The 27,749-nt window shown below is 42.2% G+C and overlaps 1 protein-coding gene and 1 long non-coding RNA gene across 2 annotated transcripts; one reads left to right on the forward strand and one right to left on the reverse strand.

Moving 5' to 3' along the window:
• Window positions 1-1,020: 1,020 nt before the first annotated feature.
• On the forward strand, window positions 1,021-23,896 carry LOC309689415 (multifunctional protein CAD-like). The gene is made up of 45 exons (XM_082505811.1): window positions 1,021-1,136; window positions 1,231-1,407; window positions 2,288-2,427; window positions 2,603-2,732; window positions 2,867-3,009; window positions 3,328-3,469; window positions 3,567-3,738; window positions 5,061-5,246; window positions 5,374-5,483; window positions 5,684-5,826; window positions 5,965-6,096; window positions 7,066-7,299; window positions 7,392-7,613; window positions 7,706-7,894; window positions 8,425-8,549; window positions 9,133-9,266; window positions 9,638-9,750; window positions 10,346-10,510; window positions 10,594-10,679; window positions 10,846-11,092; window positions 11,388-11,486; window positions 11,689-11,913; window positions 12,111-12,293; window positions 12,377-12,595; window positions 14,172-14,339; window positions 14,438-14,620; window positions 15,326-15,430; window positions 15,849-16,097; window positions 16,205-16,286; window positions 16,579-16,745; window positions 16,925-17,089; window positions 17,164-17,295; window positions 17,487-17,688; window positions 17,779-17,969; window positions 18,097-18,237; window positions 18,327-18,416; window positions 19,147-19,285; window positions 19,829-20,022; window positions 20,126-20,200; window positions 20,354-20,566; window positions 20,740-20,865; window positions 20,952-21,107; window positions 21,197-21,298; window positions 21,824-21,918; window positions 22,162-23,896. The coding sequence occupies exons 2-45, from the start codon at window positions 1,317-1,319 to the stop codon at window positions 22,259-22,261; spliced, it is 6,705 nt and encodes a 2,234-aa protein (XP_082361937.1). The 5' UTR covers window positions 1,021-1,136; window positions 1,231-1,316; the 3' UTR covers window positions 22,262-23,896.
• Window positions 3,679-4,234, reverse strand: LOC309689419. The gene is made up of 3 exons (XR_014271360.1): window positions 4,133-4,234; window positions 3,930-4,012; window positions 3,679-3,769 (listed from the first exon to the last, which is right to left on the reverse strand). It is a non-coding gene; the product is annotated as an uncharacterized lncRNA (long non-coding RNA).
• Window positions 23,897-27,749: the final 3,853 nt, after the last annotated feature.

Consider the following 27,749-nt stretch of genomic DNA (forward strand, 5'->3'; position numbering starts at 1 on the left):
CTAATGACACCCAGTTTGTGCTCCAGTGGATGATGAGAGGCAACCTTAGATACTGATCCGTATGTGTAGGTTTACGGTACACGTCAGCTTTTAGATGTCCCCCATTCCTGATGGAAATCTCACAGTCTAAGAAGGCTAACCTGCCCCTTTTCATATCCTCCCTGGTGAATTTGATGTGTCGGTCCACCGAGTTAATGTGATCCATGAAATGTAGTACGTCCTGAGATTTGATTTTCACCCAGGTGTCATCCACATATCTGAACCAATGGCTTGGTGGTGTTCCAGGGTAGGATAGCAAAGCCCTCTTTTCCACTTCTTCCATGTACAAATTAGCAACAATGGGTGAAACTGGGGAGCCCATGGCACACCTGTGTTTCTGCCTGTAGAACTGACCCTTGTATGTGAAGTAGGTGGAATGAAGACACAGCTCCAAAAGCAAACACACTTGGTCGTTGCTGAGAGTGGTCCTGTTGCTGAGGTTGGGGTCATCCTGTAATCTCTTACGGACGCTTCTGTGACTGTTTCAGTCATTATACAAATTTACTGTTTATAAGATTTGGGGAAACCTGCAGTCAGCTGAGACTGAAGAAGTCACTTGGATGAGTGACGAAACGTTTCTCCCACAAAACGCTACGTCCAGACGAACAGAATCAACTTTTGAAGATTTACTTTCCTGGATGATTGAGAATGCATCAAGATGTTATTTTAATGTAATTTTCCTAACCTGACATTTAGCTATTTAGCTAAAATTTGCTTTTATATTCCTATGGAAAAGTCTATTTCTACATTTTTTTATTTTTTTATTTTAATACCAAATATGATTTAAAAAAACTTTTTCTGTAGACACATCTGGCTTCAGCTGGACTCATGACATCTGTTTTTGAACCATAAAAAAATTTCCGAATCTCGTTGTAACGCTTGTATTTTATGTTGAAAATCCCTAGCGGAAACGTGAAGCCTCAGTTCGTCAAACTTACCGTCGCGGCCTGCTGCCCGACTTCCACGCTGCTGGCGGCGCGTGTGGAACACATTGGTCTCATCGTCCCGTCTGAACAAACTCTAAACTGTCAACCTAAACATATTTTCTTTGTTTTGCTTCTCCCGGATTGAAATTGGATTCGTTTCAACATTCAAAGGTTTGTTTTTGGCCACCAGATCTCATGTTTATTGGTGTTTTTTGAAGTATTTTGTGACTCAGTCTCATCTACATCTCTTGCTTCCGCGCGGCAGAACGTTCACGTGGAAACTGGGACTCGTCACAAATCCTTCAGTTATCGGTATCTGCAGTTAGCTTCAGCTGTAATCACTACAAAAAAATGGCAAATATGGCAACCCTGATCCTGGAGGACGGGACGACGTTCAAAGGCCGCCAATTTGGTGCAAGCGTGTCGGTATCCGGAGAAGTTGGTACGTGTTTTATACTGTTTTAATTTACCTCAGACTCTCAGTTTATTATTGTGCATAATCCACCTGTGTATAATATAACTCAGCATGGGTTAAACATTTGCTTTGGTACATTGTGTAATCTGGATGTGTGGTGTGGTTTGCCCCTTTGTTCCAAGACGCTCATGGTTCAGAGTTGTAAAGCGCCAAATCCTCCTAACGTTTCCCCCCCAGTGCCAAACTCCATTGAAAAAGAGTGGAATTTAGTGACGCCATCACAGCCATGCGCCCACCTCTACCTTCAGCGCCCACCTGTGTGTATTTTGGCAGGCAGATGTGACTAGGAAACTGCTTGCTGTGTCGTAATAAGCATGCCGAATTAAAGATAAGATAATAGTGATTTTGGATCAGGTCAGATTTTGACATTCAGTATGCGTGACTGCAGAGATGAGTCACGCAACGTTAAAATGATAAATAAAAATGTAAGCGTATGCTGGATGGAGGACGTATACCCGGGTGGAATGCGACTGTATTCCAGCCAGGTGTTATAATCCCTTCAAACGTTTATTACAGAAACACAAGTAGGTAGAACACAATAAAATAATCGACTATAGAGATCGAAAAACACATTGGATATCGTCTCATGAGATACAACACTTGAGATACAAAGATATAATTGTACTAAATATGAGAGAATCATAATTATGAGATAAAAAGTCATCCAAGTCCTAAACCATAAGAGTTTCATTGTTATTGAAAGTGCATCAGTGTGCATTAAAAAGAAAAGAACTCAGTTTGCTAATATTCTCTGACTCTAAAGAAAAAACCTAATATTATTAACTGTCTGGCAGATTTAAGCTCTTGTAGTTGATATGATGTACTCAAGAATGTTTTGTGTGTTTAGTGTTTCAGACGGGGATGGTGGGATACCCCGAGGCTCTTACTGATCCATCCTACCGCTGCCAGCTGCTGACCCTCACTTACCCTCTGGTTGGCAACTATGGTGTGCCAATGGATGAAGAGGGAGAGTTCGGGCTGAGCAAGGTGAGCGGTTATTTAAACTCCAGGTGAAAATTAATTTGCAAACTTATTAACATATTTAAAGTGGAAAAGCGAGTCAGGATTTTTCTTCTTTTCTTCTGTGGGACGGTTTTATCTGAATGAAAGAAGGCTTAACTCTGATAAAACACACTGTCTCATCTGTTGTTGTCTTGTTCAGTGGTTTGAGTCATACAAGATCCACGCTGCTGCCTTGATTATTGGAGAACTGTCTGAAAGTCCCAGTCACTGGAGTTCAGCCAAGTCACTGGACCAGTGGCTCAAAGAGCAAGGCATTCCTGGATTACAAGGTCAGAAACCCAGAATAAAAATGGGCGTAATTTAATTGGAAAACTGCTCAGCATCTGTAATATATATTAATGCATAAAATAATCAGATGCAAGCTTTTCAATTTAATGCTACAAACTGTTTCCATTTTCTTCAGGTGTTGACACCCGCTGCTTGACTAAAAAGATCCGAGAGAAGGGGACCATGTTGGGGAAGCTGATAGTGGACGGGACTCCTGAGGAAAGTATTCCCTTCGATAATCCCGACAAGAGGAACCTGGTCCGAGAGGTCTCCATGAAGGTAACCCACCAGGAGTTTTGTTACAGTCCCATCGAAGCTCTGCCAGCTCTCGAGTGCTAATGGAGGGCGTTATTTATGTTACTGATAAACTAGAAACTTGGAGATTTGATCTGTGGATCTAATTTTGTGAAGGTTTTTTTTAAAGCTCTAAAACATAGGAAAAGTTTAGCGCTCACACTTCAGCTCAAGTAAGAGGTTTTAAACTAAATAAAAAGCTTTTGTCTGTAGTTGTCTCAAAACATATTGTTTAGCAGGTAGCTTGCTGCTTGTTTTGTGCCTGTCAGATATTTAGATGTTTCTCTGTTTGGTTGTCTCCAGGAGCCAAAAGTGTTCAATCATAGCGGCAGCTTTCGTATCACAGTGGTGGACTGTGGCATCAAGTACAACCAGATCCGCTGCCTGGCTCAGAGAGGAGCCCGTGTTACTGTCGTACCCTGGGACCACCCGCTGGACACCGCCGGTCAGGAACACGCGCTATGTCGGGGATTTTTCTTCAGGGGAACTCGTACCACTTTTATCAGTGGTTACATAAATAATTGTTTCTCATCTTTTTCCAGATTTTGATGGTTTGTTCGTCAGTAATGGTCCCGGGGATCCCCAGCTCTGTCAGGCCACCATCAACAACGTGAGGAAGGTGATCTCTGTGGACCAACCAAAGCCAGTTTTTGGCATCTGTCTCGGACACCAGCTGCTCTCTCTGGTCATTGGAGCCAAGACCTACAAGATGAAGTGAGTACCTCAAACTCAACACCTCCGTAACCTGAAAGATAAATTGTTAAACTTTGATTCTTAAGTGATTTTAAACTTTTACCAACGTTTACTATCAAAAAGTAATGGTGCTCCATTATAAGAAAAATGTATTCAATTATTTTCAGTCCTGTAAACTTAACATGATTACTAATTTCTTCAATTTAACACACCTCTTTCTCTTTGTAATAAATTCGAAACCCTTCCGCAGGCTTGTTAGCCAGTGCTTGCTCTGGTGTTGTTAGCTGGAGCTGGACTAAACAGCAAGTGATTTAAAAGCACAAGAAAAAAATATCCTTCATGAGCAACAACAAAAAAAGATCCAGAGTGAAGGTGGATGGTGTGAAAACATTTTATTTAAATTTGTTTAAGTTACCTTTGCTCCATCTTTTTACTCCGGCCCCACAGCTGCACTGTTGTGAGAACAGCTGGTCAGAAGCTGAATTTCATGACCTTTGGTGGAAAGGGTGAGCACATGTGAATGAAGAACTCACTGTATGTTCTAGTGTAGATGTGGACTTGTCTTAAAGTTGTGAAATAGGACGTCCTCATATTTTGCAAGCCTTCCTGGCAGGATCATTGTGTTCCTGTCGCTGACATTCCAGTCATTGCATGACTCAAGCAAGTATTAATATTGCCTTCAAACTAAGATTACGCAACACACATTAGCCAGCCTGAACGCACCTTTTAAAGGTTGAGCTGTAAAAAGTTGAGTGAATCTGTAGTGATGCGTTCACTGACGTCTGTCTTTTGCTGAGCCCTCGGGTGACTGAGGGCACCCTCTACTCTCTCTAGATACACAGGTTTTCACGCTCTCACTTTCTTTGTGAAATGCAGATTTTTGCTGTTCTCAGCACTCTGGCGTCTCCCTTATGATCACTAGAGGGTTGGATTGAGCGTCGTTGTTCTGAAAAAGGCTGAATAAACACGTCTGCCAAATTCTGTAGCCATATCTATTATGGGAGACTCAGCCTGATAAAGCTGCCATCGGCAGAGTCTGAAGGTCGGAGTGGGCAGCATGTGTCCTGCTGGAATGTGGCTGGCATCCCATCAGACAGATTACAGGTTGTTTGTGGAGATTCTTTCTGAAAGACTACAAGTGTCAAACAAGTCGTCCTAAAATGTGCTTTGTCTGTACCTGGATGAACAATCTAAAGGCCAAGTTAATTAAAGCTTCTGCTATAATAATGCCTCATTAGAGGGCACCTTGGTTAAGCTAAATGTATAATTATAGATTTTGTTAACCGTGGGAAATGTCTTTTATCCATCTTTTAATTAGTGTGTTATTTCCTCTTGTTTCTCAGGTACGGTAACCGTGGACACAACCAACCGTGCATCCATAATGGGACAGAGCGCTGCTTCATCACCAGTCAGAATCACGGCTTCGCTGTCGACCCTGACACTTTGCCCAAAGACTGGGACGTGCTCTTCACAAATGCTAACGACCACACCAACGAGGGCATCGTACACAACACAAAGCCTCTGTTCAGGTAACAGTCGGTGAAAGATGGAGTCCAGTGGTGATTCACTCCAGAAGTGACTGGTTCTGGTGCCTTAAGTGCCTCTGTACTGGCCAGAAAAAACCCAATTAAATCATTTGTGGTCCCTTTCATCCAGTGTTCAGTTCCACCCAGAGCACATGGCTGGTCCTACAGATCTGGTCGGCCTGTTTGATGTCTTCATTGAAACGGTGAAAGACCATAAAGAGGGCAACACTGGAAAATCTGGTATTCCAATTTAACTTTCATTTTTTATCATCTTAAATGTTGTGGTGCATATTAATTTATGTCTAAAGTACTTTTGTAGTTTTCAGTAGTAATTGGTATTTAATAGTAGTAATGTAACTATGCCTGTGAAGAAGAGAAACCCTTGTAAGTCTGGCTTGTGTAACAACTAATAAGTAGCAATTTGTGTGATATTTTTCCAGTGAAGCAGCGTCTGATGGACCACCTCACTTTCACTGGTTCCCCAAAGGCTGAAGGGCATGTCAGATCCAAAAAAGTCCTCATCCTAGGCTCAGGTGGACTGTCCATCGGCCAAGCTGGAGAGTTTGATTACTCCGGCTCGCAGGTCTGTGAAACAGGAGCTATTTGGTCTTATTTTGGGCTGTGTGTAAAGCGGAGGGTTAATTCAGGATTTAAAGAAGAACACTTGAACGCAGAGGACTTTTTTCTGTGCCTCCTGATGTTACTCTGCTCTGTTTTCCAGGCTATTAAGGCTCTGAAGGAAGAGAATATCCAGACTGTGTTGATCAATCCCAACATTGCCACTGTCCAGACCTCCAAAGATCTGGCTGACAAAGTCTACTTTCTGCCGATTACAGCAGAGTACGTCACTCAGGTATGGATTCTCTCTGTTGCAACTCTGTGACTGATGAAAGAAGAGAAACTGTGGACACAGTGAAATTTGTAGGTCAACTGTTTTTTGTTTGTTTGTTTTTTCGGATCAGTCAGTATTGACCCCAGATTGTGTTTGTCTAAAAGACTGAGGGGTCTCACATAATCACAGCCCACCAAAGAACACAGAGCAGTTCTGTACAGGTGTGTTTGTAGCTTTGGTGACTGTTGAAGGTAGTTCAGTCTTTTGTGTCTGTATTGTAGGAATTGGGACAGTGGGTTCTAGGACAACCTTTATTTTTATTTCTTTACTGTGGATAAGATACACTTTTACGTGGTCCATCACTTTGTTTGGTTGAATACTTGAATGCAGCACAAGTGTTTAAAAGCAAAGGCAAAACATGAGCTTTGTGTTGCAGCCCTTAAATCCGCGGCTCCATGGAAGTCATCATGTAAGATAAAGGGTGGTGCTGGTGGACTAAAGAGAGCTCGTTGCTCCACTCTGGTTTTTATATAGATGCAATATAGAGACAACAGCCAGTAATTAGTAAGAGAGGAAAAATAAGAGTGCGGATTAATAATGATAATGAAAAGAAACAAGTTTGAGGACAAATATTCCCTCAGATTTTTACCGTCTTTGCCCAGGTTTATTTAATGTAGTTTATGTTATTATTTTTATTTTTAAATTTCAGTGTTCATAATACGTTTCTGTAAAAATGTGCTGGCTCAAAGATATAAAAATCCCCGCTCAGCTTTCTACCTGCATCCATCATACGGCAGTATAGAGTGGAAACGAAGAGGCTAAAAGGCTTTTACAGTAAAAAATCAAAGATCACTTAAGCTGCTTTTAGTTCAGTTGCAGACTTCCAAATGTCTTGGACGGGATGAAATTCCCAGTGTGAAATCCACAGAGCTGTTTGTCTCATTTTCATGTGTTGTGAGTGCTTCGTGTCATTACATCTTGTTGTTACAGGTGATAAAAAATGAGCGCCCGGACGGCGTCCTGCTGACTTTTGGAGGTCAGACTGCTCTGAACTGCGGTGTAGAGCTGACCAAGCTGGGCGTTCTGGAGAAATATAAAGTGCAGGTTCTGGGAACTCCTGTTTCCTCCATTGAGATGACCGAAGACAGAAAAATCTTTGTGGAGAAAATGGAAGAGATCAATGAGCATGTAGCTCCCAGTGAAGCAGCTCTGTCGGTGGAACAGGTGAGGAGACGTGTTCGCTTATAAATTAATAGCTTCTGGATTGTTTTTTTGCCCCAGTGAAGTCTAAATTTATCTGATTAACTCTGCTGTAGGCGGTGGCAGCTGCTGAGCGTCTTGGCTACCCCGTCTTGGTTCGTTCAGCGTTCGCTCTCGGAGGCCTCGGCTCCGGTTTTGCCAACAACAGAGAGGAGATGACCTCTCTGGTAACGGCAGCATTCGCTCACACCTCTCAGGTGCTGGTGGATAAATCCCTGAAAGGCTGGAAGGAGATCGAGTACGAGGTGGTCCGGGACGCCTATGACAACTGTGTGACTGTGAGTAAAAGGAGACCAGAGAACAAACGGTTTATACTCACTAAAAAAAAACTGAGGGCGATTTAAAGTGGCTGTTGTTTCCTCTTGTTTAGGTGTGTAATATGGAGAACATCGACCCACTGGGTATCCACACTGGGGAATCCATTGTAGTGGCTCCCAGTCAGACGCTTAATGACCGCGAGTACAACATGCTGAGAAACACGGCCATTAAAGTCATCAGACATCTCGGCATCGTGGGAGAGTGTAACATCCAGTACGCTCTTAACCCCGAATCTGAACAGGTAAGCATATATGTGAAGACCTGGGTGATGAAAAGCACAAATAGGACTGTGTTCACCTATAAAGTGGATCTGTTTTGCATTTCCTTATTTTAAAGCCAGTGACATGCTGTAATGAATAGTACAGAAAGTGTAGGTATATTGAAATAAGCATGGGTGGTAACATGACTTGAAGTATATACAGTTTATATGGCTATAGGATGTACAGAGTGTGCGGCTGGATCTGCAGATAATGTAACAGCCAGGTATGTCAACGGCTTACATTTACTGTTTTGGCTCCATAACAAGGTTGTAAAAAGCCTTTGCTATGTAAATCCTAGTTCAATAAGTTTTAAAAGAAAATTGTTTTAGGTATCAATGTGACCAAGTTCATTTCATACAAACCAGGAATAGATTTGTATGAATAGGCTTTATGTATCAGAACAGGCCTTTAAACAGGTCTTGTGTGCATGGGGAGCTGGTATTCCTGCTCCTGGTCTAATTCCCGTAATGTCTGTGATTGAATTGTATCTTCTATGTATAATGTGTTGCAGTACTACATCATTGAGGTGAATGCCCGCCTGTCACGGAGCTCTGCTCTGGCCAGTAAAGCGACTGGTTATCCTTTGGCCTACGTAGCAGCTAAACTTGGTCTGGGGATCCCGCTGCCACAGCTCAAGTACGTCTCTCAGCTTAAGAACGGCGGATAATGAACTAACAGGGGCATCGCTGCTTTTACAGAATGATGACATCCAACAAAGACGTTCCAGTATTCTGCCAAACTGAACATTTTTTAAAAGTGGGGTTTAAAGTATTCAAGCTTAAAATCAATTTTTGTATATTAAACGACCAAAAAATAATTGTGATGCATAGATGCCTGTAAAGTAAGGCAGCACAGACTCTCTGCCTTCACTGCATGTGGACCCCACAGTGTCACACAGACCCAGGAAACATGTAGCTAGTCAATCATTACACTTAAAGACATCTGATCATTGAAATTCAATCATTTTTTTTTTAGTATAAACGTGCTCACAATTTTTCATCAGCAAAGAAATTTGGAAACAAGATGATATTCATCACCTGCACAGCTGGCAGTTTGGTTAATTTGAAGTTATTGTTTTGACAAAGCTGCTTTGAGCAGTTGCAGCATAAGCATTGTAGTTTTTTTATTTTTTGGCATAAATGTCTTAACTGTAAAGCGCCTTTAAATTAAGTGATTCACCAATGAAAAATATTTGCACTGCGTCTGTATTTTTGTCCAGAAACTCAGTGACAAACTCAACGACGGCAAACTTTGAGCCGAGTTTGGATTACTGTGTGGTGAAGGTGCCTCGCTGGGATCTCAGCAAGTTTCTCAGGGTTTCCACCAAGATAGGCAGCTCCATGAAGAGTGTTGGTAAGAGGCAAAAGCGAGCTTGGAACAAAAATATGTTGTAACAAATTGTAAATAGGTAGTAGATTTAGTACTGTTAGTATTCCAGAGCATTTTAAAAATACTTAGTTTGGTCTCAGTAAAGCTAACAATAAATTCACATGGTCATTTTTTGCACCTACTATGTTTTTTCTTTCTTTTTTATTCTTATTTATTCATTTTTTCTGCACTGCTATCACAGCAGATTTCTCCATGAGGGCATTAAAGTTTTACTCTACTGCTTTATTTCACAGTTTGATTATAAAGTTAACCTTTACCAGTGCGGGCAGAGAAGCCAGTAAGTCAGGTGCTTATTATGGATATTGTGCTCAGTGCTTGAACCTTTTCCTCGACAGGGGAGGTGATGGCTATTGGTCGTAGCTTTGAGGAAGCCTTCCAGAAAGCTCTGAGGATGGTGGATGAGAACTGTGTTGGCTTTGACCACACCATCAAGCCTGTCTCTGAAAAGGTAACCTCCCATAGCTGAAGTCCAGGTTAAATGGTTGTACTGGTTAAAAAATGCCTTGCTGCTGCACGACCTGTTCAGTGCACAGTGTCAGCAAATACTTTATCTCAGGTTGAAAGATTTTTAACCATTTTCAGCCAAACATGCAATGATTTGCTTCATATTTGGTCAGAACACAACATTAGTGCTTTTGCTATGCAATGCCATCGACTTTTAAGGATGAGTGATGGTGCTGCACATTAAAGCATGTTGATCTGTTTTACTACGCCTCTATTAGGATGGTGACCCTATAAATGATTGTGATAAGGACATTTTAAAAGGTCAAAACTGTATTGTTCTGTCTTAACGGGACCAGTAGATGGTGCCAGATCTCCCCTGAGCGATCTACTACTGTAATGCTTCCTGCTTCTGGGTTTTTTGAGGAATGTTTCATTGCATGCTGTTAATCATGTTCTGCTACTATGTGTGTGGCTGATTTATTTTTATTTATTTATTTTGAGAAAATAAGCCCAAATGTCTGTGCTGATGCTCATGGCTGGCAAATAACTAGCAGCACTTTACTTCACAGTTAGTATGTTGTGCTCCCTCTGCTTACCAGGAGTTGCAGACTCCTACAGATAAGCGTATCTTTGTGCTGGCGGCAGCATTCAAAGCTGGCTACACTGTGGAAAAGCTGTATGAGCTGACCAAAATCGACCGCTGGTTCCTGCACAAGATGAAAAACATCGCCGACCACGAGCTGCTGCTGGAGACCTACAATCAGGTAAGGCCGATAAGACATAACGTGAAAAAACTAAGAGCTGTTCGAAATGGATTAAGATGCTGGATTAATTTCCTTCCGTCCAGGATGAGAGCTCCATGCCTCCAGAGGTGATGCTTAAGGCCAAGCAGCTGGGCTTCTCAGACAAGCAGATAGCACTGGCTGTACAGAGGTGGGTAGGAAAGGAAATAATCACTGTCTTAGTTTAACTTAATGGTAACTTTCTCTGTGATTAGGGTATTATCAGCATGAAATGTTATTTTAGATAAAGTGCTATTAAAGAATCCAAACTTCCTTGGTTTGTCCTCTATCACTGAATCCACGTTTCCCTCTAACAGCACAGAGCTGGCCGTCAGAAAGCTGCGTCACGATTGGTCCATCCTGCCAGTGGTGAAGCAGATTGACACAGTGGCGGCTGAATGGCCGGCTTACACAAACTACCTGTACCTGACCTACCACGGCACAGAGGACGACCTGAGCTTCAACGATCAGCACGTCATGGTGATCGGCTCGGGCGTGTACCGCATCGGCAGCAGCGTGGAGTTTGATTGGTGCGCTGTTGGGTGCATCACCGAGCTCAGGAAGGTAAGGCCTACGTGAGACTTTAATACCGGATGCTCTCTTTATGACTGAGTTAGTCTTTTACCTCACTGAAATTGAATCCAGGGAGCAGGAAGAACCGCCTCCATGTTCAGTTCATCTCTTTATTTCCTTTATTAAACTATTTTTTTTTTTTAGCTTGAGAGGATTAATTTACTTATGAAAAAACATACAAATTTAGATCTTTTTTTGTCATTTATTGTGTTGATTATTACACGTATTATTACACCCCAGAGCCAGTAATCCAAATGTTATGAAATAAGCATCAAACCATTTGCAGATGGGCTATAAGACCATCATGGTGAACTACAACCCCGAGACAGTCAGCACAGACTACGACATGTGCGACCGCCTCTACTTCGATGAGATCTCCTTTGAGGTAAGTTTTAGCTGATACGGGAAAGTGTGATTGTGGTGAATGTGACTTGATTCAAGTCTCACATTTTGGGTGAAAGTAGCCTCTGGGCTCTTTGTTGCAAGTCATCCCCTCAAACTTTCTAACACTGTTATTAATTTCCTTGTACACGTATTAATCTGCAGTGTTTCGTGGTTAGAGATGAGTATTTCTATGCATCTTTCAGGTGGTGATGGACATCTATGAAAGGGAAAACCCAGAGGGAGTGATCCTGTCTATGGGAGGCCAGCTTCCCAACAACATTGCCATGTCGTTGCACCGCCAGCAGTGCCACATCTTGGGGACTTCGCCCGAGTTCATCGACAGCGCTGAGAACCGGTTCAAGTTCTCCCGAATGCTGGACACCATCGGCATCAGCCAGCCGCAGTGGAAGGAGCTCTCAGACACTGAGGTACAGCAGACTGACGATGAGCTCGTTTTATGTCACCGATGTCTCGGTCTGTAAAGTTAAAGATGTTTAACCCTCAAATGTTGCCTTAATATGCTAGTAAATTATATTTACTGTTATTTACTATTGTACATACAACACTAAGAAAAATAGTTGCAAAGCCAGCGTTCGATGACGTTTACGTTTCTTCTTTGCTCTAGTCTGCTGTGAAGTTTTGCGAGACGGTCGGTTATCCCTGCCTCGTTCGCCCCTCGTATGTTCTGAGCGGAGCGGCCATGAACGTCGCCTACAGTGACAGCGACCTCGAGAAATACCTGAGTAACGCTGTAGCAGTGTCCAAGGAACACCCTGTGGTCATCTCTAAATTCATTCAGGAGGCTAAGGTAGTTAAAGACCCGATAATTACAGCAGAATTATTGATTATTATCAAGTTGAGTTGAGGCTGTACTGTTTATAAATTTCGCAGGAGATAGACGTGGACGCTGTCGCATGTGACGGTGTAGTGATGGGCATTGCGATTTCTGAACACGTGGAGAACGCTGGAGTTCACTCTGGTGACGCCACCTTGGTGACACCGCCTCAGGACCTCAATCAGAAAACCATAGAGAGGATCATGCAGATCGTTCACGCCATCGGTCGGGAGCTGCAAGTCACCGGGCCGTTTAACCTGCAGTTAATTGCAAAGGTAAGAAGTACATGGAAATACTGTTAAATGTTGTTGCTGAGGACGTGAATTTAAATTGTTACTCAATGCTGATACTTTATGTAGCTTTCTTACAGTATTTTCCAGATTCCGGTAATAAACAGAGTCAGATTTAGGGAGACTAGTCTTCTTCTTCTGGCATTTAAGGCTGAACGGGGAGTTGTGGTATAAAAACGTATAGTTTTGTAAAGTTGGCACAGTTGCTCAAATTAGCCAAGCATGATCGACCTTTTTAATCCCCAACCTGCTGGCAGAAATGTCCACCTATTAAAAAACACATATCTCTCTTCAGAACTATGACGCCTAAATAAAAAAACCTTAGTTTATATGGTGAAAAATTATTTGAGAGAATCTTGAAGAGCTGCTGCTCCTCCACATCGAAAGGAGCCAGATGAGGTGGTTCGGGCAACTGACAAGGATGCCCCCTGGATACCTCCTGGGCGAGGTTTTCCGGGCAGACCCAGGACACGCTGGAGAGATTATATCTCTCGGCTGGCCTGGGAACGCCTTGGTGTTCCCCCGGATAAGCTGGAGGAGGTGGCTGGGGAGAGAGAGGTCTGGGCTTCTCTGCTTGGGCTGCTGCCCCCGCGACCCGGCTCCGGATAAAGTGGAAGAAAATGGATGGATGAATGAATCTTGAAAATGAACAAGTCTTCCAGTACAGAGTAAAATGTGAGAGTGAAAATATTGCGTGTACTTAATAAAAACCTAGAAATGTTTGGGGGTTATTTTCTGGTGTAACAGAAATATACAAGTGCTACGTGGATTTTTTCCAGGTGACCTCATTGTTGTGCTCCTGAAGCTTTTAAAAGGCAGCTGGGGTCATTTAAAAAAACAAAAACTATGCGTCAGAGCAGCGGTCCCCAACCTTTTTTGCGCCACGCAATATGACCGACAATATTTTCACGGACCGGCCTTTAAGGTGTCACAGATAAATACAACAAAATAAAACTAGTACCGGTACCAAAAAAAGATTTATTCATAACACACATGAAAAGATCCAGGAAAACAGAGTTAACGATAAAAACGATAACAAAATAACGCTGAAAACTGATTAAAAACCCTGAAAACTATACATTTCACACCTGAGCCTCAACTCTCGCGGCCCGGTACCAAACGACTCGCGTACCGGTCCGAGGCCCGGGGGTTGGGGACCGCTGCGTTAGAGCGAGTACCAAGGACACCAGGAAAGCAAAGATTAATGCAGTGTTAGTTTTTGAGAGAAGCTGAGCTTGGTGCCAGTCGTTCATATAAGAGTTATGTCATCTTCATGCAGAGCAAGCAAACTAACAAGTTACCTCCATGAAAAATAAAAGTAAATGTGATGCTTTTGCTGTAGATTTGGGAAAACAAGCTACAGATATGTTTCTTCCCGTTTACAGCCACCACAGATGGCATTGTTTGTCCGTTACTTTAAGGTGTTTACATTGTAAAGTACAGACCCTGAAAGTCCTCATTAAGTTGTGAAAATTAAGCTGTGTCAATAATGCAAAGGACAGTTATGTCTTCTATCAACACTGGTCAGAGCATTCATTCACCGCTGTGTTTTTTCTCTCAGGATGACCAGCTCAAAGTGATCGAGTGCAACGTCCGAGTTTCTCGCTCCTTCCCCTTTGTGTCCAAGACGCTGGGAGTGGACTTGGTGGCTCTGGCTACCCAGTACATTATGGGGGAGGACGTGGAGCCAGTGGGCCTGATGAAAGGGAAAGGGATTGTGGGAGTCAAGGTAAGCAGTGTGGAAGCAATCATAAATTTCCCTTCATGTTAAATCACTTTTGTCTTCTCATCTGACTGAGCATCACGGATTGCTTCAATGTCCTCCAGGTCCCTCAATTTTCTTTCTCTCGGCTGGCCGGAGCTGATGTGGTGCTCGGGGTGGAGATGACCAGTACTGGAGAAGTAGCTTGTTTTGGGGAGAACCGGTACGAGGCTTACCTCAAAGCCATGCTCTCCACAGGCTTCAAGATCCCCAAGAAGAACATCCTGCTCTCCATCGGCAGCTATAAGGTACTTAAAGGTTTCGACTGACAAAAACACAACAGATAGGGATCCAGATGTGAACAGTGAGTTCAGCTCACAAGTGATGCAGCTGGAAGTACGAATGATGCATTTTAGTGGCACATTAAAGGTGCAGATGTTTTTGTGGCTGATCAGTCACATGGGAATAAACAACAGATTTTATGCGTCTGCTACTTTCCTAACGAGAAAAGCAACAAACCTTGATTATTTGTTTTTGCAGCAGCTGTTGATGATTCCACCAACAGCTGATAACTGTAAATATTATCACCATGAGACCAGATGTAGTTAAACTCGATCAAAACTATCTCAGCAACACAAATGGAATAAAAATCATCGGACCACATTTATTTTTCTGCGGCGTTGAAATATTATGATCTGTTTGCCTGAATATATAAAAACTATAAGGGGTGACCGTGGTTCAGGGAAGTCTAAAGATATGAATGCTGGGTTAAAAAACAGCAAATGGAACTGTATGAAAAGGCCATCGATGTCAGATAAGATGAGCTGAAACTGAAACTGTCTGTCTACCACAATAGATTTAAGAAGTTTAAGAGTGATCTGATTTTAAGGAGCACCTGCAGAGTGTTCCGGTTGTGTGAAGCATAGTAAACGAAATAGATTTTTCCAGCTTTCAGCACTGATGTTATGATTTTATTGTTCATCCAAACTATTTGCATTGACTTGTGTTTGCAGAACAAGAGTGAGCTGCTGCCCACCGTGCAGGCCCTGGAGTCTTTGGGATATGACCTGTATGCCAGCATGGGCACGGCTGACTTCTACACAGAGCATGGAGTCAAGGTAATTCTTTTAACACAGGCTTCGTTTTTTTGGAGTAACAAACTTTATTTAAATCAAAATCGACTTATTTTGCAGTGGCACATCTGTGAGTGACTCATGAATATGGTCGTGTTTGTGTGTATTTGTTTTTAAATGCTTTAATCCTGGTAACCCTTTACATCTTTATCATTCCTCTTGAATTGCACATTAAACCAAAGATTCCAGATGAGCAGCACTTATACATGGATACAATGTAGCTGTAAAAAATGTTTTATTTTGCTAGAGCTTTTGAAAAACAGCAGAAATGTATTTAGAAATGTCATTGTTCATAATTGTGGCATTCACTTAAGTACTTTAATACTTAAAATATAGTGTTATTAATCTATGACAGGATGAAATCAGGATAGAAACTTTAAGTTTGTTTTGTCTCCTTGTACAGGTGACTGCAATCGATTGGCCGTTTGAGGAGTACGACAGCGATGAATGTGCCACCAAAGAGAAGCAGCGCAGCATCATGAACTACCTGGAGGAGAACCACTTCGACCTTGTCATTAACCTCTCCATGAGGAACAGCGGAGGTCGAAGGCTCTCCTCCTTTGTCACCAAAGGCTACAGGACCAGGCGTATGGCTATCGACTACTCTGTCCCGCTCATCATCGATATCAAGTGCACCAAGCTCTTTGTTCAGGTACGCGATCTGTTTTTTTTTTTTGTTGTTTGTTTTTTGTTTTGTTAGGATGTTTGTGTGATGTGGTTCTATGGGAACATGATTAATAAAGGGTGACTCGTTTGCAGGCTCTTCGTCAGATTGGAAGGACTCCACCAGTGAAAACTCATGTTGACAGCATGGCGTCCCAGACACTCGTCCGTCTGCCCGGTGAGTGGTCGTAAACGGCAACAACAACACTAATGTCATCTTAGATGTTTGTTTCTGAAACAGGAATTCTTGAGTCTTTAAAGCAAAGTTGTTCAAAGACTGAGGTTCTTTAAACAGTAAATACTTCATCCTACTAAAAGCTTTACTAATTACTTGCACTAATAGTTCAGCTTCTCATTTTAATTCTTTTTCACATAGTACTGTTTTTTTCTAAATATTTGAAGTCGAGCTATGCAGACAAACTAGTACAAAGATACCGGGTGAAGTATTTTGGTTTTTGATTGAATCACAGGTCTGATCGATGTCCACGTTCACCTACGGGAGCCTGGCGCCACCCATAAGGAGGACTTCTCCTCAGGCACAGCAGCTGCTCTGGCAGGAGGAGTGACCCTGGTGTGTGCGATGCCCAACACTTCCCCCGCCATCACTGATGCTAATAATCTGGCTCTGGTGCAGAAGGTAAACCCACGTTTTTAAATTGTATTCACTTTTTAATCTGTTGGCTGATCCTGTTAATGCAGAAATGTTAAGATTTTTGTTGGCAGTGACCAGAAAGGACAAGATTAGAAATGAGTACTTCAGTATTCAGTAAAATTTGAAGCGATAGGACATTGACTCCTGTTATATTGTGTCACCAGTTAGCCAAAGCAGGCAGCCGCTGCGACTACGCCCTGTATGTGGGCGCTGCCACGGACAACGCTGCTGTCCTGCCGCCCATCGCCAGCCAGACCGCCGGTCTGAAGATGTACCTGAATGACACATACTCCACCCTCAAGATGGACAACGTCTCCCTGTGGATGGAGGTAGGCTGGATTTTAAGTGTTGCTGGAAGGCCATTAGAGATGCTTCAGCCCTAACCATGTGGATCTGTTTAAAGCACTTTGAGAAATGGCCCAAGCAGATGCCCATCGTGGCTCACGCTGAGAAGCAGACGGTGGCGGCGATCCTCATGGTGGCCCAGCTGTACCAGCGGCCAGTCCACATCTGTCACGTGGCCAAGAAAGAGGAGGTAAAGAGCTGTTTCTTATTGTTGTTAATTTTATGCAACTTTTACTTTATTTTAAACTATTTTAGTGGATTTGAGGTAATTTACTTTTAATTAGTTTGTTTTATTATCGATTGCTTCGGCTGTTAAAGTGCATCTTATCTTAATTTTTTGGATTCTTTCCTACAGTTTTAATACTTTTTAATGGTTTTCAGATCCTGGTAATCCGAGCTGCAAAGCAGAAGGGCATCCAGGTCACATGCGAGGTCGCCCCTCACCACCTCTTCCTGTGTGAGGATAATGTGGCGCAGATCGGCGACGGTCGAGCGCAGGTTCGACCCATGCTGGGAACACGCGAGGACATGGAGACACTCTGGGAAAATCTGGACATTATCGACTGCTTTGCTACAGACCACGGTCAGAGAGCATTCATTTTCTGTCACGATCATGCAGACAGACTTGTCTTCGACCTTCCTGAACTGTACGGTTTTTGTTTTGTTTTGCTAGCTCCTCACTCTGTAGACGAGAAGAACAGTGAGCGTCCTCCTCCTGGTTACCCCGGTCTGGAAACAATGCTGCCTCTGCTGCTCACCGCCGTCAGTGATGGACGTCTGACTCTGGATGATATTACCAGACGTCTTTATGACAATCCACGCAGGATCTTCAACCTGCCCGTTCAGGAAAACACCTACGTGGAGGTACACAGACAAACACAATTAAAGGGAATTCATTTTAAGGAGACATTATTTTGATGCAGTAATTAGCAGCCTATCCGTACTCTGATGAAATATGTTCCTAATTATTTATCAATTACGTGTCTTTCAGGTGGACCTGGAGCAGGAGTGGGTTATTCCTCAGGCCATGCAGTTCACTAAGTCTAAGTGGACTCCTTTCGAAGGTATGAAGGTGAAAGGTAAAGTCCGCCGCGTGGTCCTGCGAGGAGAGGTGGCCTACATCGACGGCCAGGTCAGCATTCGTGCGTTTTGCTTTTGAACAAGAAAACAAAGAGAATAAATGTAGTTGATCTAATAAAGTACGTGTCCTGTCTCCTTCAGGTGCTCGTGCCTCCAGGTTACGGTGAGGATGTGAAGGCTTGGCCCACTTCTTCCACCCATCCTCCAGAACCTGTCAAAGAAACTCCAATGGTAATAAAAGTGAATGCGGTAATAATGCAGCTGCCTTTCATGCTTTCTGTTGTAAGATAAAGACTCTACAATAATATTACATCACATTGGTGTTTTGGCCACCACCATGATTATTTTTGGAGCCAAAATTGACCAGATTTAAGAAGAGAGTGAAGTTATCTGCCAACACTAACACACTTCTTTAGCAGCCATAGCCATGAAGAACGTGCACACAGCAGCAGATATCGGCTAGTTGATGCTAAGTAAACGTAACTGAAAGAAAACACTAGAATTTCATTCAACAAATTGAATAAAAGAACTTCTTAGATGTAATTAGTTTAAAATGCTGTAAAAGACACAGCAAGCAAAATCGAGAGGTTCAGATCAGTGATTAAAGTTGGTGTTTCTTCCATGCCTGAAATGTCTGGTAGGAGGCAAACAGCAGGTATCAACTTGTTCCTTTTGAAATGTGGAGGAAAAGCAGCTCCTCACTTTATTCCTAAGAAAGAGGTCTTAGACGCCACCGTTTGGAGGAAGCTCTTTTCCGGTGCTTATATCCCCGGTCTTCTTTCTTATGAGCGTAGATGACATCTAAAAAGTTCACAGAATTTGGTGAACGTACAGCTAACAGAGTTTAATTACAAACAAAAACATTTAAAGCCTGTACTTAGAACTGTTTTGAGTGTTTCTTGAACTCCTCTATGTGGGGATTACTTCATGTGTTTTGTTTACATTAATTCTGCTCCATCAGACTCCTGAGCGTCGGCGTCCAACTCCACCCCGGGATGGAGTGCGGACTCGAGCTGCGAGCCCACGACGCATTGGTGGAGAAAGCCGCTACCTGCTGCCGCCCCGCATCCACCGTGCCTCTGATCCCGGCCTGCCACCAGGTATTACAGCTCCCAGAATGCTTTGGAACAGCAGTTTTTTGTTTTACCTCGAGGGTTTCTCCCAATGTTTCTACCAGTGTATTATCAGCCTGCCTGGCTGTGGTGGGGCGTGGTCTGCGGTGCCGTGCAGGGAGGGCGGACGTACCTGCACGGCATCCTTAATCACGCCCGCCTAGTTAAAAACACGGGGACTCAGGGGTTTGGGTGTGTAGTGGTGAGATGTAAATAAAGATGGCGCCGAATGATACTCCGTGGTCCCGCCGTGCCTTATTCTCGCCACACTGGCCTTAACAGGGGATTTTTAAAGCCTTCTTTAGGCAAAAGGTATCAATAAGTTGAAAGAGGGGTTAAAAAATGAAGCAGATGTTATCATATCATTTCACATGTTCAGCTGGTATGTCCATTAATCAAGTATGTCAAAACTGTTCATTGCCGTATAAAAACAAGTTTAATTAAAGTTGTTTGATGTTCTCCTGCTGATTCTCAGTGAAACACCTTTGCTGTGTTCCAGTCATTGATACACTGCGACTCTTATCCCCACAGAGATGGTCATGCTCCCACCAGCCGCTGCTGTTGACGGGTACAGCCATCCTCCCCCACTGTCCAGGCTGCTGTCCCCACAGTCTGGGTCAGGACAGGTGCCTCCTGGTCAGGTGTCACACCTGCAGATGTCTCCTCTGCTTCACCCACTGGTGGGACAGCACATCTTGTCTGTCAGACAGTTCAGCAAGGAGCAGGTACGCCGAAGAAGATGAAACACACTCTGGGAATGCTGACAGGTTTGAAACAAGATCTCGGGTCTGAACAAAAGCTTATTTTTGTGTCCTTCGTTTGTTTCAGATCTCACACCTGTTCAATGTTGCTCACACTTTACGTTTGATGGTTCAGAAGGAACGAAGCCTGGAAATACTCAAGGTATCTCCTAAACGTGCCTCATGTTACTGCACTATTCACTAATTTCAGTTATGTGCTGTTACAATGGTGGATGTTCGTATCAAACATGACCAAAGTTATAGAATGATGAGGTACCTTAAAGTAATCCCTCATTCCTCATGCCTTCCTGTTCAGGGTAAAGTAATGGCCTCCATATTCTATGAGGTCAGCACTCGCACCAGCAGTTCCTTCGCAGCGGCCATGCAGCGTTTGGGCGGCTCCGTCGTCCATTCCAGCGAGGCCACTTCCTCCTCGCTGAAGGGAGAATCGCTGGCGGACTCTGTCCAGATCATGAGTGGCTACGCTGACGTCCTCGTGCTGCGTCACCCAACACCTGGAGCTGTAGAGGTGGATTTTAGATGGATACTTTTTTTTATTAAAGGTTTTCTTTACGTAAAAGAAAATAAAGACTAATTGGTCATGAAAGTAACTGCAGCAGCACCCTGTTGTGTGTTTTTTGATGCTTGTTTAGTTTGAAGATGAGTTTTTAATATCTTATGCACGTGACTCCTTCTCCTCAGAGCGCGTCCCGTCAGTGCCGTAAGCCGCTGATCAATGCTGGCGACGGTGTCGGGGAGCATCCCACTCAGGCCCTGTTGGACGTCTTCACCATCAGAGAGGAGCTGGGAACGGTCAACGGCATGACGGTGAGCGACATGATTCCTTTTTAATTTAATCTTCAGCCAGAATAAAACTTTACATGAAAACATGTTAAAACTGTGGCGTCTGTCAGATAACGATGGTTGGAGATCTGAAACATGGCCGAACGGTTCATTCCCTCGCCAAACTGCTGACCCAGTACCGCATCACTCTGCGTTATGTGGCTCCCAAAAACCTCCACATGCCAGCAGAGATCGTCAGCTACGTGGCCTCAAAGGGCATCAAACAGGTGAGGACTAAACATGGTTACACAGCAAAGAGGAGTTTTCACAAATATGTACTAAAAACTGCTAATTTAAAAAACATGTTTGTTTGCAGGAGGAGTTTGACAGCATCGAGGAGGCTCTGCCTGACACCGACGTCCTCTACATGACGAGGATCCAGAAGGAGAGGTTTGCATCTGAGGAGGAGTACAAAGCCGTAAGTTTCATTTCACCGACGGGTTTTATTTTGTGACACAGATACTTGCATATACTCACAGCGCATCTGTAGTTAGGCCTGGTGCTTCCTGCCTCATGCTGGCCCGGTAATCGTTTTTGATATCGTTCAGTTGGTCTCATGGTGACATTTTCCCTAATCCACTATTCTGCACTGCAAACTCCACTGACTCCATCTGGTGAAGCTGGAGTTTGCCTGCATTTGGAGTTCATCTTTAGTGGAAAGCAGCTGATTTGTTCAGTTATTCGTCACAAAGTTCTTTCCAAATGAAATATTTCTAGAGGCAAAACTATTAAATAGAATTGTCTTAAGAAAACAAGAAGATATGCGAGAAAGAAGGCGTTCCCTCACCCCTCTACAGATGTAAGCGTGTGGGGAAATATGGAAGTGGAACCCTTTAGCTAAGCATTCATAGGTGCAGACAGAACCAATCAGCTCAGGTCTCATGTGACTGGATGATCCCGGAGTATTTTTGATCTTTAACTGTGACTCTGTTGTTTCTCTCAGTGTTTTGGTCAGTTCGTCCTCACTCCTCACATCATGACTGGAGCCAAACAGAAGATGGTGGTGATGCACCCGCTGCCCAGAGTCAATGAAATCAGGTGAGACGCGCTCAGTCAAATGTCTGACAACAATATCAGTTCCAGCTGTGTTGTTTAAATGTTGCTTGAGCCCTTAAATGGGCTGCAGAAATGTAACGTTTTGTGTACAATGTCTAATTTCAGTACGATTTCTTTTAACTAACTTAAATTTGAACTGAATTTTATTTTAAACCCACCTTACATTATTTGCTATTGTGTTGATTAAGTGGACTAATGATCTGTTTCTCTTTATTTCTCTCTCAGCGTGGAGGTGGACACAGACCCGAGGGCGGCATATTTCCGTCAGGCGGAGAATGGCATGTACATCCGAATGGCCCTGCTGGCCACCGTACTGGGCCGATAACTCAGTGTGTGTCACAGGCTGGGTCTCTGACCCAGCGCTCTGAGTTCATTTTGTATTTGTCTCATTTTAGATATGTGATTAGTTTGTGTCATTCCTATTTAGCTTTAGTTAAGGAAAGGCAGTTATTAATTATTGTTTCCTTGGTTTCTATGTTTGAGTTCTTGTATCGTTCATCACGTGTTAGGTCTGTTAAGCTTGTGTTGTCATGTCTAGTTTCAGTGTTTCCTGTTTTATTTTGAAGGAGTCGTGTGTTCTTTGTTCATTGTATTTAGTTTCACTTCCCCCGTCCTGTCATTAGGTTCATGTCAGTCAGCTGTTCCTCCATGTGTTCCCACTTCCCCTAATCACCTCCTGTGTATTTAAGTCCTGTGTTTTCAGTGTGTCATTGTCAGATCGTCTGCTTTGTTTGCAAGCCAAGAAGTTGCGTCAAGTCTCCTCGCGTCAAGTCCATGTTCCTGTTGTAGGTTTTTAAGTTAATTTAGCTCACCCAGTTTAGTTTATTGTTAGCCTTGCATTTTGCCTTTTGTTTCCGTCTGCATTTGGGTCCACCCTTCACTCTACACACAATCAGCCCTGCTGATTGTGACAGTGTGCTGCTTCTTTGTCCTACAAACTGTCAGAGAAACAAAAATGTATCTTTTCTGAAATCTATACATTTCTCATTTCCTGCCCCCGAGGGGTGCAAGTAGGTTTAAATACTAGATTTAATACTGAGTTAAAGTTTATAACATGCTGCTGTAACACAGAACTTTTTTTTTCTCCAGTCACACAAATGTTTACTTGTTTTCTTTCCTGCTGTATTTCAAGATTCCTTTATTTTTACATGTCTTAAAACCATTAACATAATTAACATATAGAACCAGAATCTGTCTTGTTTGAAATGGTTAAGAGATGATCAGTGTTTGTGCATCGATGAGCCAAATCGAGGAGCAAAGGGAAGAAATAGGAAGTGGGTGCTGCTATCGATGTCTCTTTTACATATATATATATAATTTGCAGCTGCTGCATCTGATTAATGATGTTTAAAGGGACCAATGAGGATGTCAAAGAAGATAAATCCTGAATGCATTTTTACGTTTAGACCAATTTACTGGACCAGCTTCATCAGATGTTTGTTTGGGTTGGCACAGTCCTCTGAAAACCAGCAATGGTGGTTTACGCCTCGAGGTTTTTCAAAAGAAAATTTCTAACAAAATACAGAGAAAAAAATATTTTTACTACACCAAACAATCCGATTGATATTTTGTTTTAAAATGAGCAAAAGCAAAACTAAGTGTCTAATATATTTCTAGGTTACCGGAAAACCTTCATCATTCCAGCTCTACATGAGTATAATGGTACGATACGACTTACTGCACATGTTTGTATCATGATTTCAGTCTGTTTCAGAGTCGTGACATCCTTGCTTGTATGAAATGGTTGTTTCCCTTTCTTCAAATGTGTTGCATTAACTGCAAGTGGAAACGCACAAATATCCTCAGAGCACAGTCTTTGATGGTTTTGGGGTAATCTCTGTAACTATCAGTAATTTCTTACACTGTTGACAAACTTTTTTTAAAATCAAAATCCAAACGGATGTTTGTAAAGTGTCGAACGACTTCTGTGTCATGTGGAGAAATAAATAATGAAAAAGGATGTTTCTCTTTGTGGTTGATTTCATTTACAGTTTTTTCTGATTGCTTAAGCACATTTATTGTAACTATTGGCTAACTTTGCAAAACTCACAAATAAGAAAACCTGTCACCTAATAATCAAAACATTGTAGTTCTCTTGCAAAAGCAAACACAGCTAGATTAACTCTTCACACCTTCGTAAAAATGGTGTTTCCGTATCAAACAGTACACACAAGCCATCATCTACTAAGCACACAATGCGCCAACTGCACACTGATGGTATGAATACAAAACACATCTGGCTTTTGCTTCCTCTGTGCACAAGGTAGGCTATGTCAGTTTGAGCTCATACTTCTGTCATAGATCCATAAGCATAGAGGGAGCCAAACTTCAAGTACTGGTGTTTATTCAAACACATCAAAACAAACACAAGTGTTCATTTCCAAGTATAGGATTATTTGCAATCGCCATAATGACTATATGGGTTACTTGGTCTGCAGTGAACATGCTTCCTCTGCCCCCAGCATCTGGTCATCTAGCAATTCTCTAAAGTAACAATTTCAGTATTTTTACATCAATGGTATTGGTGTGTTTCTCATTGGCATATGGCAGTGCTACAAATCTTTGTGCGAAGTGACTGTACTAACCGATTCTCATTTCAAGATGTCCTTATGGTACTTGCTACAGTGTAGCGGCTCGAGTTAGGCTGGACCCGTTGGCCAGCTTCCCTCAGGGTCATTCCACGGTTGATTACATGGTCCACTATTGTAGCTCTGATGTAATCAGCAATTCTATTTCTTACTCTTCTTACCCTTCCTATCCCCCCTCCTCATCCTCCTCTCCCTCCTCCTCGTCTTCGTCTTGGTCCTCCTTGTCCTTGTCGTCCTCTTCATCCTACTTCTTCACCTCCACGTCCTCTTCCTCGGCCTCCTCTACTTCTCACTCTTTCTGCTCCCTCCATTGTACTCCGCACACACAGCTTACCTGTATTATAGTGCTTAGGCTGATTGCAAAGTGAACTAATTATCTAAAAAAGTTTTGACATGTGAAAGTGTGCCAGACAGTTGGCAAAATAGTGTTAATGATAGCCATACATGTGTATACTTTGCTAGGAGTGCATTGATCATTTGGTAATTGAGTGTTGTGCAGTGAATTGTAGCTACAGGTTTGCAAAGTGTGTGTTACAAAATTGCAAACTGAGTGCAAAGCAGTGTTTGTGCTCTTAGTTTTGCAAACTCAGTGAGTGGTTTTGCTATAAGTATCAATAGTTTTAGAAATTGTGCTATAAGAATCACAGTTAGGGTTTAAGCATTCAGAAAAAACTGTAATACCCACAAATTATTTCAGAATTTTTAGTAACATAATTTAATGTCTTGTTTGGATCTTGTCGTTGTAGTTACGGATGATTGGTTGTGAGCTCATCCTGACTCAGTACTGGCAAAGGTCATGTCTAAATTGGCCACTTGATTAAGAACAAGTTTCTCACTATGTAAATTATTTTAATACTTCAAAGCTCATTTAACAGCTCAAGGATCCACAAAGGTTTATATCTTCAGTATTGTAGTTAGACTAATGGAAATTGAAAAAAATGGCCATTGGTTTGTCAATGAGTTTTGCAACTAAACTGATTTCGCTTCAGGATGCATCTAAAATGCATTCAGGCTGGCTGTGTGGTGTCGTGGAAAAGTGGTACGTGCAAAAACCTTTTTTTGTCTGTCTTTGAGGGTGGGGGAAGACGCTTAATGTTTTTTGTAAGTATGACTAATGTATACACACACACAAGAACAACAACATAGAAGAAGAAGAGGGGTATAGTTTACTACACGTCATAAAAACACAATCAATTATCTTCCAACTGCATCTTTCTGTTCTGACATTAGAGTCCTTGTTTGTTTACTGAACCGTACTTTGGAGTCATACTGTTGTGATACTGGGGAGGAAAGGGTAAGGTGTGAGAGACTAAACCCTCACACACAAAACTTCAAAAATCATGTGTCATTGTAGATAAACTGATCTACAATGTGTTAGTAAAGAGTGACTTGCACTGCAAATTTGTTAAACCATTGCTTAACGGGCCATTAAGCAATGGTTTAACAAATCTCCTTTAACATTCACAGTGACTAAACCAGCTGTCTTACCAGCTGTTATATTCTTTAAACTTAAAATAAACCCCTGAAATTAGAGTTTGGTGTTTTAAGTCACCTATTAAAAAACACGAGTGAACACTTCTTTCTCTCAGCAGCATTACTGAAGTGACATTTTGATGATGCTTCATATCACAGTCTTTATGATGGAAAAAAACATGCAGATGTCTGCACTGCCACTGTCATGAAAATGTCCAGAGCCAGGGTTCAAGCTTCCTCTTCAGTTATCATTGATCATTAATATGGAGGCCATAGAGCGTGCGCAGTGGGGACCGCGTGGCCCGGAAGTGCCACTTTTTCAGATGAGCGAACGCGCGTGCATCAGTGTGCATGTGTGCGTCCTCGTACGTGCAAAAGGTGCCCTTTCTGGCCATCACTGGTGGAGGTGTGGGGGGCATGCCTCCCACCCCCAAAGGTGCCCCTTATATTCTTCTATTGTTAAAATATGTTATGAATACATAGAATAAAGACATTTTCCATCACAGTGTTATTGCTCATCAAGTCAAGCTGTAAAACCAAGAGGGTATTTAGAAGTTCTTTGAGAAAATTCTTATACGTATCAGAGCTTTTCTATTGGGATAACAGAGACTTACAGAACGTCAGGTGGTTTTCATGCTAGTTGTAATAGTGAGAAGAGATTAGTAGTATAACTTTGTAATAAAAAATAATATTAATAAACAAATGGTTTACAAATATGAATGTTTATTTATGTGCAGAAATAAAATGGAAAACAGCAGACTTAAAAATTGCTCATATTAAAATGTAACGAAAACAAAATTGAGAACTGAATGTGGAAGGAACTAAACAAAACTTAAAGAAGAAACCCGAATCACAAGATCCAACAAATGATCAGGGAAAGATAAAGGAGGACAGGACTTTATATACATCGAGGACTAGTTGAGGTTTAGGATAAACACAGATGAAGACAATATGGGCAGATTGAGAAATAACAGAATAAAAAGTAGGACTAATGTGAGACATGAAAGAAAAGTAAACTTCAAAGTAAAACAGGAAATAAAAAACTGAAGCTAAATTAAAGTGAACAGCAAGTGTAAGCAGGGTTTAAATGACATTTAACCTCCACATGTCTTCTGCTGAACTAACCAGGAACAACTTTTTGTTGTTAAGTTGCAAATATGTTAATAATGTACAAATGTTAGCGGAAATGTTTTTGTAAAATATAAATGTATAACTATATCTTTAATATCTTTACAAGGCTTATGTGGGTACATTTAGATATTCACACTTCAATCAATCAATCAGAACTTTATTTGTCACATGTAAGTTGCCCTCCAGTGATCACATTCTGGAAACACACTGGTCTGATTTCATAAAGAAAATAAAGTTTCTATTTACATTTATTTATATAGTTTTAATGGAGGATATAAAGACGTGCTTCTGGATTTGAAACCAAATGTTTGTTATAATAATGGTATCTATCTAATAGTTTATGATAATTAGCACGTCGCTATCAATCTGTTGCATGCAAACACAAAATTAGTCTTTAACTTAAATGCGAGTCCTTTTTGTCAACTTGAACTATGTGACTGGGAAACTGAGAGTAGAGTAGAGGCTGCTGGGATCAGCAGTGGCTGCAGCAGAAGAGGAATGAGCCTTCACAGTGCTGTAGGTCACTGCATCACCTTCATCATCACCACGAACCTGGAAAAGTGACATAACACTGTGACCCTGAAGTGGATAAGCGGTTCGATGGAAGTAGTGGAAGGGCGC

The sequence above is a fragment of the Aulonocara stuartgranti genome (genome assembly GCF_965226115.1).
Source record: "Aulonocara stuartgranti genome assembly, chromosome: 15".
Classification (NCBI taxonomy): domain Eukaryota; kingdom Metazoa; phylum Chordata; class Actinopteri; order Cichliformes; family Cichlidae; genus Aulonocara; species Aulonocara stuartgranti.